Here is a 14,937-nt window from a genome sequence, read left to right as displayed (position 1 = left end):
TGTGCTACAATGTTTGGTTTTGAACATATCAGGGGCACGGTTGTTTGTTTAAAAATAAAATTGGTTATATTGATACTGGACTTTCATTTTTAAAAGATAGAAGCATTTATATAGGTCAGTGGTTCTCAAACTTTAGCAAGCCGAGGATCTCCATTTTGATTTAAACATTTTTGGGGATCCCCAAATTCCCCACTCAGCTCCAGGTCCCGCACCCACTCCATCCCTTCCCCAAAGCCCCACCCCACCCCACCCCTGCTCCACCCTTGCCGCTCCTCTTCCCCACCTCTTTCTGCCCCCTTCCCCAAGGACGCCCTATCCCCGCTCCTCCTCCTCTCTCCCAGCGCCTCCTGCACGCTGCTGAACAGCTGTTCCCTGGCGTGCAGGAGGCACTGGGATGGAGGTGGAGGAGTTGAGCGAGGTGGAGAAGTTGATCAGCGGGTCTCGTGGATCCCCTGGAGTACCCTTGCAGACCCCCAGGGGTCCACAGACCCCAGTTTGAGAAATGCTAGTGTAAGTCTTAGGTTTTGTGAAAGATTGTTCCTACAAAATATGAATTTGGGGCTAAATTTGAACTGACTACATCTTTTGCCCACAATGGTCAGGACATATAATTCATCTCCCTAATCATAATAATAACACAGAAATAATCCATAGTCAACTCAAAGGTGTCTTGCTCCATGCCTTCAAAGTCAGTAGACTTAAGTTCTGGTGAACAGTAAGAGGAAGTACGTTCAGCAACTGGAGATGTTCCACTTAAACATACCATGTCTAGTCCTAAAGAGTGTAATTTCTAGCATTGAAAATTTGACATTTTTTTATAGTGAGAAGTTTTTTCCTCAAAACTAGTGCAAGAAGTAGAATCTGTGGATTTTTAGTTGTGCAAATAGTAACACTATATAACTCTTTTATTTATATATGTAGAATAAATCACTTAACTGTGCAGTTGAAAGATAAACAAAATGAACTACAAAATCTGAATGAGGCCTTGAGATGCTTTCAAGAAGAGAAGGAAGTTGCACATAAAAAGTTGCAGCTGTTCAGGTAAGAATTCCTAAAAGGCAATGTGTTAGATCTTTCTTCTGTGAAAAAATGTATAGTACAATCAGTTAACAGGACTTGTCAACAGAATTATAGAATGACAAGGAAAATAGGGCAAATGAAAAAAGTTTGGAAACATTTCAATGTTTGTTTTTCAGAACATAGTAAAATAATATTGTGTTAACAAATACAATTTGGTCATTTTCCAATTGTATTATTGACAATTTTGTCATTAATCTCAATAGAATAAATGATCAACAGAGTTAAAGTTCTTGTGATACAGTAGCATGTGGAATGCAGCTGCAGTACTGTATTTCTTATAGCTGGTTGCAAAGAAAGACTTTTAGCTGGTACACAAATATATATAATCTGAAAACTTTTCCTTTATATTCTAAAGCCATGAAAAAGAATCACAGAATATCCATTTGTCCAATCAAAAATTGTCTTCAATTTTACATAAATGAGGGAGGGAGAAATATTTTGATGTGTTGTGAAGACTGTGTTAAATGTTTAAACATCTTCAATATATTGAATAATTGTAACATAAAATACGACGGAAGGGAAAGTTAGTAGTAGTTTTTCTTGGTAAAGCCACAATTTGAAAATATCTTCCCAGACGTTTTTATTTGCTTTTTAAAGAAATGATTGATCTTGTAAATATTTTTCTCTTTTTTGCAGAAAAAGATTGGAGAACCATCGGTTAACTCTAAACAAGACTCTTTCATTACTTCTCTTTATTAGAAGAGAGCTAGTCATTATTAAAGAAGTTGTATCTAATAAGCTAGACAACTGGACTGTACTGAAAGAAGAGATTTTTCTACAAATAAAAACTATAAGTAAAGCCGCATCAACAGGTAAATCATCAACTTGCAATAATATGTGAGTAGTATACATCTTGATAGTACTCATCAGCATGTATTCTTTGACAGGTTTCCATGCCCTGTTTATGGTTTATGTCCTGCACTCTGTTTTTGGTCGTGTACATGTTTGGCACCGTCCGCCATTTTGAATTTTTTTTTATTATTCTTTTATTTTTGGATGGGAAATGTTGTGTGCTTGTGTTTTGACATGCTTGGCTGGGTTTTGTGAGAGAATTTTAAAGAAAAGGAGTTTTAAAAAAAATAAAGATTGGTGAGGTTTATGAAGGAGAGAGGGTATTTTTGCGAGCAGTGGTTTTAAAATTGGGAACCTAGATACTACGGCCATGTCCTTTTACAAGACACCTGGAGACACCAAGAAGCCCAAATTGTTTTTGGGTGCCCCTGATTGTGTTCAGAAGGATGACCCGTTTACACTTATTTTGCTAAAGAGACAGTGCTGACGTTGAACCCCATGTTTCAGCCTGAAATTGAACCGAAGAAACAGGAAGAATTTATGGGGTCATCGCCAGTTGTAAAAGAGGAAAAGAAATTGCATGCAAAAAAAAAAAATTTAAAACCACAGCTCACAAAAATATACGGTTTTATACACATGGTCAAGACGCTCATTGGCTAGAGTTTTATTCAAATAATCCTCTCCGCAATAGCCCGTTTCTGGAAGGAGGTGGTGGCTCTTGTTTTAAAATCTTGGTATGATAGGATTGGTTCGAAAGAATGCATTCTATGACGTAGCTGTAGAACAGCTTCTGATTGCTTCAGCATAGTTTCCTCCCAAGGCTCTCCGCCCAGAACAGCTATCATTTCACTACCGGCAGTCCTTGGGGTAGGATGCTTCACTCTGTATGTGTTCAGTGACACAGACTCTCTTGTTGCTTTATTCTTTCTTTTTTCTCTAAAATCCTTTCTTCTTTTCCCCGTGCTTATTTTTTCCTCTCTCTCTATTTTTGATAACCTTTTTACTCTCCTTCAAACTGTTTTCTTTAAAACCCTCTCTCCTTAATAAACCTAACCAAAAATCTTTCTTTTCTTTAATAACTAACCTCTACCCTTTAAAAACCTCTCTCCTTACTAAACCTAACCAAACAATCTTTATTTTTTGAACTCCTTTTCTTTAAGTTCTCTCACAAAGCCCAGCCAAGCATGTCAAAACACAGGCACACAACATTTCCCATCCAAAAATAAGAAAATAATTTAAAAAAATTTCAAAATGGCGGATGGCGTCAAATGTGTGCATGACCAAAAACAGAAATGGAAGGCGGGACATAAACCCTAAAGGGGCATGGAAACCTGTAAAAGAATACATGGTGATGAGTACTTTTGAGCTGTATAGTACTTTTTCGGTAAGATATTTCAATTTTTGGATTATGAGTATAAAACTGTAAACTAAAATTGCAGAAGATAGGCAACTGGGATGGCCCATGGGATATGTGATGTGATAGACTTTCAGTTGTGGATCTTAATGTGGCCCAGGCAGAAGTGTCTGAAATATATGTTGGCTCTTTGTGGTCTATGTGAAAGGAGTTGAACTAAGTCCAGTTACTAATGGGACAGATGTCTGCATCATCACCATTGCCACACTCCCCACTATTGCAGCTGGCACTCTTGCCCATAATTTAGCAAGGCCAAAGTTGAATGGAAGCTGAATTTAACTACAAAACCCTAAAGGTAATAAACCAAGAATTTTGAGTGTTACAAGCAAAATTTGACCTGATTTTTACAGAACAGAGTAGTGGGGGCAGTTTGCATTACTTGTACTTTCTGTAAGGTCCTCAAACAAGCCCTAAATTCACCTATATGTTTTAAATAAAAATAGAATTATAGAACTCAAAACCTGCTATATGAATATAAAATGGGTAAACAGTGTAGTAAGTCTGATAATAGCAAGTATAAGAAGTATTTAGTAGTTTGTCTTGAAAATGTCAAATATGTTATAGGAAATTATATTTAAAACGTACTGTCCTCACTTCATATAGCATTTTCAATTAATCTAAAGCTTGAGTAGGGAATAAACAAATATGTTGTAACATACATTTTTGTAATTCACAAAAAGCAACTTATACCTCCTGGATCTGACATGCTACATTTTTCTAGCTGTATTTACCATAATTTGTTCTACAAATTTTGGTCTTCAAAGCATGGACTTCAATGTAATTAATAAAGTAGCTGTCCTGCTAAATGTACAGATATTGCTGAATGTGGCTTTCTGGGCCTACCTTTTTGAGTAGTTGGTAAAGAAATGTTTGTAATCTTTTGCCACAAGGCAGAAGTGCAAAATTAGGGACACTTTTAACCTTTCCTTGAAGACACACACACACGTGCAATGAAATTATTTTTGATTTTTGGAGTGTGAATTGTTATCTGAGTACTAGATACCACAGAGTCAAGATTTTAAAAAATAACTAAAATACACCTCATTGTGAACATGTGCATGTACTGTCATTTGAGCTGTGCTTTGCTGTTCAGATATTTTGTAATTCATAACATATTTTGAATTCGTTCTGATTTCAATCTTTCAGCTCTCACTTGGAAAAATTAAGTTACATAATTCAACTGGCAACTGAGATAAATGATACTTAACAAAGGAAACTACTTTTGATGCTAGTGCTTTTTAAACATGAAACTTTATTTACCAATTCCAAAAATAAAATACAAATGAACAATTAAGATAGAGTAGTAATGCTGGCATCAAAGTAAACTCCAAACCAAATACATTTACGGGTATAGCTCTCTTATTTTGTTGAGTGGTAGGACCTTAGTAACCACAGTAGAATAAGTAAGAATGATACTAGGGAAAACATCTACTCATAAGGCAAGATACCCCTGGTTTTTTAATATCCTGCAGAATTCTACTTATTTGAATAGCTACAGGCATCTTCCTAATCCTTCATTCAACCAAATGGAAGTTAGATTGGTCAAAATGAAAATATGGGATATTTTCTTGTACCTTCTTTTCCTCTCATAATGTGTCTAATCATAAAATAGTCTTAAAGCCATTATAGAATACTACTTAAAAGAAAACTGTTTTGTTCTGACAGTTCGCACATGGGCAGTGAAAATTTTCTGTGATAATTTTTGATGCGTGTTGACTTTTCTGAACCTGCTGTGGTCATCCATAGAATGGAAAAATTACATCATTTGTGCCACTCCAGTAGTGGAATTCTTGTCAGAAGCCATTTAAAATCCTAAATGTTATTAACAATTAGTGAAGAATGTAACTGTTTAACATTTAAATATTTTGTTTTAATATTAAACAATCAGGTTCTGCTTCTGATGATTAAAAGCATTCTTTCCTGTCACAGACAATATTACTTTGCAGCAAGATAGTAGCTACCAGCAGGAAGTTTAAGATTTTAATTAAAATCTTCATTTTCAAATACATTTAGCTGTTTATTATAAGGAATGCTTCTTGCAATTTCCAAACAGTGCACAAAGCAAGATGGGGGCAATCTGGCTTCATTTTCAATTATGAAGCCCATTATATCATAACTTCACACAGCATGTAAAATACTTGGCATTTAAGAAAAGGCTTCTCAAGATGGAACAGAAAGTTGCTAAAAGATATTCTAATAGCACATTTAATTGTGAAATGTTTGGCTATTCTTTGCTGAAAATTATAGGATCAACTATTCAATCATTAAGGGCAGATTGAAGCACAGGCAATATGTGTGCTTTAGCCTAAGATCCTAATATTTGAAGATATTTTAATTTGCCATATCTCTCTGTCTTCCTATGGTGTCATACTCATTCAAGATGGTTAGTTTTAGAGAGTCTGAGACTCATAGAAGTGCAGGACTGGAAAGGACCTTGAAGTCATCTCATCTATCGTTCCTCAATTATTTTTTGTCACGGTCCAAGTTTCTTTGTCAAGATGTACTCAAGGTCCAGACTCCAGAGAAACATTTTCACACCGTAATAACAATAATGATAATAATAAGTACATAAAAAGATTTTGCAGTCTGTTCAAAAGCATCTGGTGGTCCAGATTTGGCCTATGGTCCGCCTATTGTCTACTCCTGTATCATGCCCCCCCACTATAATTGTGAGATCCTACTCTTATTTATATTACATACAAATATAATAAATATTAAAAGAATGTTAGAGTTGCAAAGTCAAACACTCGAAAGTTAAGAAATGCCAGATTAAGGTTGTCCATTACTTCAGTTGCAATTGAATCAGACACTAAGTATCTCAAGTTGGGCAACCAGAAAATGAGGAACATGCGGTTAGTGGCTACCTGTGAAAAATTTGGTTTCAGTGACTTAACTAGCATCACATAGGAACTCTGTAGCAGAGGGAGGAATAGAATCCAATTCTCCAGGATAGCGTTCAACTGCCTTAACCACAAGACCATCGTTTTTCTTCCAACACTTCTCTGCCTCAATCACTATACACATTCCAGCTTCTGCAACAAATTCGGCAGAGGATCTACAGACAAAAGCCTCATTCATGACACACCCCTGAACACTGTTCATAATGTGCACTGAATGAGGCAGTGGTGTGATCATATAATTAAAGGCTGTTTCATAATGCATACATGCCGGAGGGCCAAATTAAGGTTCCATGAGGCAGTATTAATTCTGGCATTTTCTACTTTTTGAGTGCCTGACTTTGCAATCTTAACATTCTTTTAACATAGGGGGGTTTTTTTGTATGTAATTTCTTAAATTTTGAAAAAAGTAAACCGAAAAGACACAAATTCCATCATGTGGAATCATGATGGCCCCCACATGGATCATCAGCAGAGTTGGGACTTTTAGAACCATGGCACAGACCTCTACCACTATATCCAGTGGAGCAACTGTAGCAATATTAGCCTTTTGTCCCCTATTTGGGCCAGCCACTGATGGGGGATGAGACATACTATTTTATTGCTATTTGCTAGACACCAGAAGGATGTTTGAACTCAGGAATCCTGAATTAACTTCCAGGTTCTGCAAGGCAGCATGTGCTTAGATCTTTCTACCTCTGACCCTAGAATGCAACCCTCATTCCCACAACCTGTTGTCTTCTGTCTGTTCTCCCTGTTTCTATCCCACTCTGCTCCTGTCCTTCCCTAGACTTGTCCTATTTCCCCATTATCCCTGTATTTGTCCCTGTAACATTTCCTTTCCTACATCTTTCCCCTTATTGTTAGCTAGAAGGAGGGATCACTGACAGCACAGGAGAGAGAGCCTCTCTGCTTTTGGTGTCCAGTGCTACATGTTCCCCAGCAGCATGGAGGAGCAGTTGCAAGAAGTCCTGCTGGGCCCCAGGCTGAGCATGTTTATTGTTGGTGGTACAGAGCTCTGTGAGAGTGGAGTATACTCAGCACAAATGTTCAGATAGTTTTGCTGCTAGACTCTAAGAAACCTCTAGTTAGTGCATGTAAACAGTGATTTTCAGAGTTTATAATTTGGACAGATTTTGGTGGATTTTCACTGGAACAGCAAAAGGCACCTTTCTGACCAGAATTCCTCTTGCCAAATTTCAAGTCCACATTTCCCAACAAATGCACAGGATGCGAATCAGAGCATTCTCACCATGCTCTGGGCACATGCTTTTGCAGTAAGCTGAAGAAGAGATCTGTGACACCACCTCAGAAGATTGTCTGCCTAGGAGTTAAGATAGATTACAAGGAGAGCCAGAAACTTCCTGCTTCAGGAAATGTTCAGTAGTATCCAAACGCTGATCTCTGCAGTGTCATCTGAACAGGATATCCTCTGTCTGAGTTTACCTGCATTTCCTAGGTCTACTAGTCTCTTGCATTAGATCATTCTCTGGACAAAACTGCATGTGAGAACTTCGAGATTTCTTCAGCGTTTTACCATAGTAAATGCATGGAAAAGTAAATATAATGATTTGAGTAGTGCATTCCCTTCACAACTTAGATCCTTGTGTCTTTTCCCAGTTTTGACCACCTGGAAATCACAACACATAGAGCACATAATCAAGGACAGAGAAGCTACAAAGTGCTGATTTTGCCAGAACCTGAGAACTGGTCTTCTAGGATCACTTAAGAGCTTGTCCTGTTATAGTGAGAAAGTATTGCAAATACAACATATATAAACCAACAGGTTGTGACAAAATTCTCATGTCTAAACACAGAAGCAATACAAAGTCTTTCCTATGAAGAACATCATTTTAGAGTCCTTTAAGGGTATTTCCAGATGAGCAGAGTAGCTCCTGAAGCAGCAAGCTTTCCAGTTCAAATAAAGAAGCTAGGCTACCATGAAGTGGACTTATTTGAATTCAGTAATGTAAAACCAAGGTGTTTGTTCATAAAGGAAGCAGACCAGAGATCAGTGGAAATAGACTCACTAGTTTCCAAATGGCCAAATCTGGAGGTTTTTTCCTGTGCAACCAGTAGGAAGAGTATTTCAGAAGATCAAAAAGGAGAAGGCATCAGTACTACTGGCCACCTCGAATAAGGCTGTGGTTCTTGACCTAGTAGAACTTTTCCAGAGACCACTGTCTTTTCAGCAAACAGACTCTGCTCTCCCAGAAATGAAAAAAGTTTTATGTACTCACCATAGTTTGTCTCATGTCTCTGAGGTGTTAGAATACTTACTGTAATGAAAGCAGGATTTTCTTTGAGTTCCATTAAAGCACATCTAGTTGCCATCACAGCATTCCATTCTCTGGTACAAGGCTTCTCCATATTCACTCACCCTGCAACATCGAGATTTATAAAGGGTCTGTCAAACCTCTTCCTAAATGTTAGACATCTTACTCCTATCTGGGACTTGAATTTGGCTGTCAATGCTTTGATGAAGCCACCCTTTGAACTATTAATAACCTGTTCACCTGTGAACCACTCCATGAAGATCACATTCATAGTGGCTCTTACCTGTGCCTGAAGGAATGGAACTGGGCGCTTTCATGGCTGACCCTCCAAGACTGACTTTTTCAAAGATAAAGTTTCTCTTCAACCACATCAATGTTTTTACCCAAGATTACTTTGAATTTTGATATCAATCAGTTTATCTCCTTCTTTTCTCGCCCAAGCTTCATGAACCAGAAACCCACTTTCTAAATGAAACCCACTTAGAGCCTGTTATACAGCTGTTAATGTCTCCTGCCTCCCTAAGGTCATTGCTCATTCTACAAGATTGTACTCCACATCTGTGGCCTTGCTAAAGGCTGTGTCTGTTATGGAAACATGAAGGGCTACTGCATGGTCTCTGATTCACACTTTCTTGAAACACTATGCCTTGGTTGATGCTACCTGGGCAGATGTTGCCTTTGGCTCTGCAGTCCTACGGACAGCCTGAGTCTGATTTCTGAATCCCCCACCTCCTTCAGGGGGTACTGTTAGGGAGTCACCTCAAGTGGAGCACACACAGGGACACTACTCAAAAAAAAAAAGAGGTTACTTGTATAGTAATTTGATTTCTTCGAGATGTGTGTCTCTATGCGTGCTCTGCTACCTGCCCTTCTCCTCTCTGCTTCAGAGTCTCATCTTCTTGGGACTTTGTAGTAGAGAAGGAACTGAGGGTGGTTCGCCCGCAGAGCCCTATATGTTCTTGGTATGGGGCATGAGGATATGTAGGGCACATGTGCAAGATGAACAGGCACTGCTGACAAAAATCTCCAATTGAAAGTGAATGGGGTACTCATAGAGACATGCATTTTGAGGAAGTCCAGTTACTGTACAAGGTAAATAATGTCTCCTTATCTGAATCTAATAGCTTGTCCATCTGGTTGGCTCATCCTAACTAAGATGGGATATTCTTCTGAAATAATAGGTATTCTTCATGCATCCCATAAGTCTTTTCCCTCATTCAGCCAACACAGAAATGAAGACTGAATTCTCACACTCATGTTGGGACAAAGAGATTAATCCCCAGGAAGTCAGACATTCCAACTCTGTTGGTTTTTCTATGGTGTAGCATAGACTTGTGCCTAAGACCTCCAACTGTCACATCACATATTTTCAGCATTAAACAGCATTATAAATGTAAAGTTATCTAGGTCTCTTATAGATCACCAGAAGATATCTACATTTTTTTTAGCATGGTATGCCTATCCAAACCAAGTTAGGCCTACCTTTCCTAGTTGGGGCCTAACCACATGCTACCAGCTTTCACAGCCCATGTGTTTGAAACAATGACATCTACCTCCTTGTATTTCTTTTCTATCAGCACATGTACAATTACATGGCAAAGAGGTCTCTGATATCTCTGCTCTAAAAGGACCATGATCCTTACTTCATTTTACAAGAGGGAAAGGACATGCTCCTTTACTTTGGAGTCATTCATAACCAAGGCTGATCTCATCTAGCAAATATATTTATGTTATATTATTATTATTATACCATTATTATGGTATCTGAGGACCTTACTATCTTTAATACATTTATCCTCACAACTTCCCTGTGTAATAGGGAAGTGCAATTAACCCTATTTTAAAGATGGGTAACTGAGGCACAAAGATACTATGGGCCATATTTTAAAGGTATTTAAGTACCTGAAGATGGAGCTAGGCATCTAGTAGACTTTTCAAAAGTGCGTCAGCACCTAACTTGCATTGATTTCAATGGTAGTTAGACATCTAGGTGCTTTTGAAAATTCCACCAGGCACCTATCTGGATCTTTATCTGCTTAAATACTTTTACAAATCTGGTCCTAAGTGACTTGCCCAAGGATACCCAGGAAGCCTGTGGCAGAGGACAGAATTGAACCGAGGTCTCCCAAGACCTAGACTAGCACCCCTACCACATCATTCACCTTTCTAACATAATAGGAAATCATTTTCCCATCATTGTGTCCAAATCCTGAACACCGAAAAGAAAAAAATGTGGCACACGTTGGATGTGAGAACAGCATTAAAAAAAAAAAGCTTGATGGGATTGACCTGTTCAGAAAACACCATCTTGGTTAATTCCCTTTTACCCAAGATGGTTCTGCCTGATTACATCCAAATGCTTCATAGCAAGGCACATCAACCACTGCTTCATTGAAGCATATTCAGCTGTAGGTAAACCCATCCCAAAAAAGATCAGAGCCCACTCATCCTGTATTGGGGCCTGAATCAAAAGGGTGACCTGAGAAAATCTGCAGGATTACCACCAGGTCATCCTTCAACACTATAGGCCTGACCTTCAATTTTCCACCTTTGGAAGGAACCATCCTTTGGAAGGAAGATGCGCTCCAAGTAGTTCCAAAAGTACTATTTTCATGGAAGAAGTCTTATCCTTTGCCTTATTATCTGTCCTATTGATCCTTATTGCTCACTATGTTCATACTTAGCTCTGAGTGGGCAAGTTCAGGATCTAGAATGAAAATTGGTTTCTTGAACACTACATTTCTGGGATGGACTTCTCCCTCAGCCCATGCCACCTGAATTTCTCTGGGTATTTCTAAAATAATCACTACTGGGGATGAAGCAGATAGTTACTAGAAGTTATGTAAGTGGTTGCTTTAGGTATTTTTCATAAATGTAACTGTTTCAATAAGCTATGGAAGTATTCTTGTGGTGGAAGGGGTGTGGCCAAGCCCTGTTGCTGATGAATAAATTTGAACTACCTTTGAAATTTGCTTAGAAAGAGATGTAACCCAAACAGTCACAGAAATAAAATGATCAGGTAAAATTTTTCTCACTGGGTTAATTATTGAATTTTCAAAGGTCTCTCAATAGCTTCTTAGTCACTTGAAAATGTATGTGTGGTTTTGTTAGACTGTTTAGCTTTGGAGAAAAGGAAATTACCTACCCGTAGTTCTTGTTCTCGGAAGGTAATAATTATTATAATAGATCACCACTCACCCACTTTATCTTCTGAATTAGGATACTTTTTAATGTTCTGCACTATAATAGGAACTAGCAGTTGAGGCAGTTATGCCTATTATGCTGTTTTGCCTCAGAAGTGAGTGTAGGCATGCATCACGCACTGAGGTGTATATTCACTCAGAACACCGAGCTCGGAATGTTCTGACCCCAGTTACGTGCAGGGAGCAGGCACCAAGGGGTGAGTACTGTAACCATCTGAAGACAAGTATTTACAAGCAAGTTGCTTTCTTTTACTATTAACTTTTGCTAGAATAATAGATTTAAATGTTTATGTATTGCCTTTTGAACCACGAACGAATCTTTTAACAATACTGAAGACTGAGTGTAGTGCATGGTACTAAGGGTTCCACTCTTCTTGTTTATTTCCTGCCTTATTTCACACTCAGTTGTTTGTGACATTGCAGTTGATTGATTGCTATTAAAATTATTATGATGTCACAAACCGAGGACATTAAGAACTCTAGAAACAGGCTCTGTATTTTCTCCCCTTTTTTATTCCTATGAAAATAAAGAGTCTATGTAGTCATATGTTTGCATAATTTATGGTATTTAAAAGTATCCACAATGTGCCAACTGTTCTTTTCTGAAGTACTGTTCGTTTTATTAATTTGTAATATTCTTAAATATGTATGCTTCCTTTCTTGAAACAAAAGGATGCTTCAGTAACGGTTCAGGTGTCCAGCTATAACATTTCAGTTTTGTTTTATTGTCCTGTAGCACGATGTAAGAATTACTCATGAGACACTGTCTTTCCATTCAATTATTATTCCAGTCGAAGTGACCTGGAAGACATTTATATATTTACAGAAGTAGCCTACCTGTTTTCTTGTTAGTAATTTTAATTCCCAGACCCTTTGTATTAATTAAATTACAAGAAAATAATATCTAGAATGATTTATTTTTAAGGTTAATGATATGGTCTGTTGCAGGTCCCCTCTATAGGTGTTATGTGTCCTGCACTGCACACCACGTATCCCTTTCAAAGTAGTGAACTACTTTACTTGTGTGTACACATCCTTGAAATCCAGCATTTTGGATCAAAATCCCTTATCCATAATCATTCATCAGTTCCCATTCTGGTACGTTTTCATTGTTTTTGCAAGTTTGCCTTTTCATGTAGCCTTGACTGTCTCTGGGATAAGTGTTAGGATTTAGAAAATTATTATTTTTAGTTTAGTTTAAAAGTATACAGTGTTTGGATCACTTATAGTGCTACTTTTTTGTTGTAGCTTTCAGGAATAGTCTTCGGAGAACTTGTCTTCTATGTCATAGATATAAAAATAGGGTTTATGAAATGCTGCTCTTGAGCCACAATGTCCTGGACTAGTTTATACATGACATTCTTAAAAACCTTTAAAAATGATTATGTATGGACATTATTCAGCCCTGGATAATTAATGTCAAGTGGTAACCTACATTTTAATCATTTTTTGTGTACCTTGCAATGCCTTTGTCAATAAATCAGTATTAATAAGTATTAAGATAACAACTGGGATAAGGCATAGTTAATGGAAATACTTGCCTGCATAAACTATTAAAAATCTGCCTGTGGACCACACAAAGAATTATGCAGTTGTTGGTTTGACAGACACAAATGAGACTTAATCTCAATGTCAGGAACATTGTAACTAGTAATATGAATAAAAGTAGTACAAACACAACTGAACACCCACTGCTGCAGGTTCAAAAATAAGCATGTATCAAAAGTGAACCTTGTTCTCCCAAAACAAACATTCTTCTTATCCATAGGTACAGATTGGTGCATTAAAAGAGGGTGCTCTACATTTCAGAACCAACATTTTGTATGTAATGGAAGAGCCTCCTTTTCCTGGCTTTAAAGTAAACAGAAGAATTAAGGTTTCAGAGTAGCAGTCGTGTTAGTCTGTATCTGCAAAAAGAAAAGGAGGACTTGTGGCACCTTAGAGACTAACAAATTTATTTGAGCATAAGCTTTTGTGAGCTACAGCTCACTTCATCGGATGCATGCGGTGGAAAATGGAGTGGGGAGATTTTATATACACAGAGAACATGAAAGAATGGGTGTTACCATACATACTGTAATGAGAGTGATCAGGTAAGGTGAGCTATTACCGCAGGAGAGAAAAAAACCTTTTGAAGTGATAATCAAGGTGGGCCATTTCCAGCAGTTGACAAGAACGTGTGAGGAACAGTAGAGGGGGAAAATAAACATGGGGAAATAGTTTTACTTTGTGTAATGACACATCCACTCCCAGTCTTTATTCAAGCCTAAATTAATGGTGTCCAGTTTGCAAATTAATCCCAATTCAGCAGTCTCTCGTTGGAGTCTAAGTTTATGCTCAAATAGATTTGTTACAATTCTTCAACAAAAAGCTTCAAAAACAGACTCCAGCGAGAGACTGCTGAAATGGAATTAATTTGCAAACTGGACACCATTAACTTAGGCTTGAATAAAGACTGGGAGTGGATGTGTCATTACACAAAGTAAAACTATTTCCCCATGTTTATTTTCCCCCTCTACTGTTCCTCACACGTTCTTGTCAACTGCTGGAAATGGCCCACCTTGATTATCACTTCAAAAGGTTTTTCCCCCCTCCCCCCTGCTCTCCGGCTGGTAGTAGCTCACCTTACCTGATCACTCTTGTTACAGTGTGTATGGTAACACCCATTGTTTCATGTTTTCTATGTATATAAAATCTCCCCACTGTATTTTCCACTGCATGCATCCGATGAAGTGAGCTGTAGCTCATGAAAGCTTATGCTCAAATAAATTTGTTAGTCTCTAAGGTGCCGCAAGTACTCCTTTTCTTTTTGCAGGAGAATTAAGTAACACATAGCATGCCCTATTTTTCATTCTTTGGGTACCCAAAAAACACAATTCAATTAATTGGGGTTTGGGTGCCCAAGGAATGCAGGATTAGATACAGTCATAGTCTAAAAGTTTGTCAGTGTAAGGTTTTAATACATATATTTCATAGACTGATAGATACAGAAAAGACCTAGTTCATTCCCCTGCCAGTATAAGTTTGTCCCCTACAATGTATTTATTTGATTTTTGTCTTGTCTAGTTTTAAATGTCTTCAGCAACAGGTCTTTAGGATCTTTCTGCTCAAAAGTAACCTTATAAAATAAATACAAAGCTTTGTATATATTTTATCAATTATTTTTTTTAACTATGCAACTTACACTCAGCTAATATCGGCAACCTTATGTTTCTCTTCCTGTCATCCTTATCTGCCTGCTCTCCTCTACCCTGTGTTGTAGTCTACATTCACTT

The 14,937-nt window shown here is 37.8% G+C and overlaps 1 protein-coding gene across 1 annotated transcript in view; it reads left to right on the top strand.

Moving 5' to 3' along the window:
• The window catches only part of LEKR1 (leucine, glutamate and lysine rich 1), a 106,262-nt gene that overhangs the window by 30,976 nt on the left and 60,349 nt on the right, over positions 1 to 14,937 (top strand). Inside the window, exons 2-3 of the mRNA XM_077827121.1 lie at positions 922 to 1,041; positions 1,717 to 1,892. Coding sequence (XP_077683247.1) covers positions 922 to 1,041; positions 1,717 to 1,892 — 296 coding nt within the window. The remainder of the gene's footprint in view (positions 1 to 921; positions 1,042 to 1,716; positions 1,893 to 14,937) is intronic.

This window comes from Eretmochelys imbricata, chromosome 9, assembly GCF_965152235.1.
Source record: "Eretmochelys imbricata isolate rEreImb1 chromosome 9, rEreImb1.hap1, whole genome shotgun sequence".
Classification (NCBI taxonomy): Eukaryota; Metazoa; Chordata; order Testudines; family Cheloniidae; genus Eretmochelys; species Eretmochelys imbricata.
Note: the sequence above shows the minus strand (reverse complement) of the source record. Positions and strands in the feature narration are given on the sequence as shown.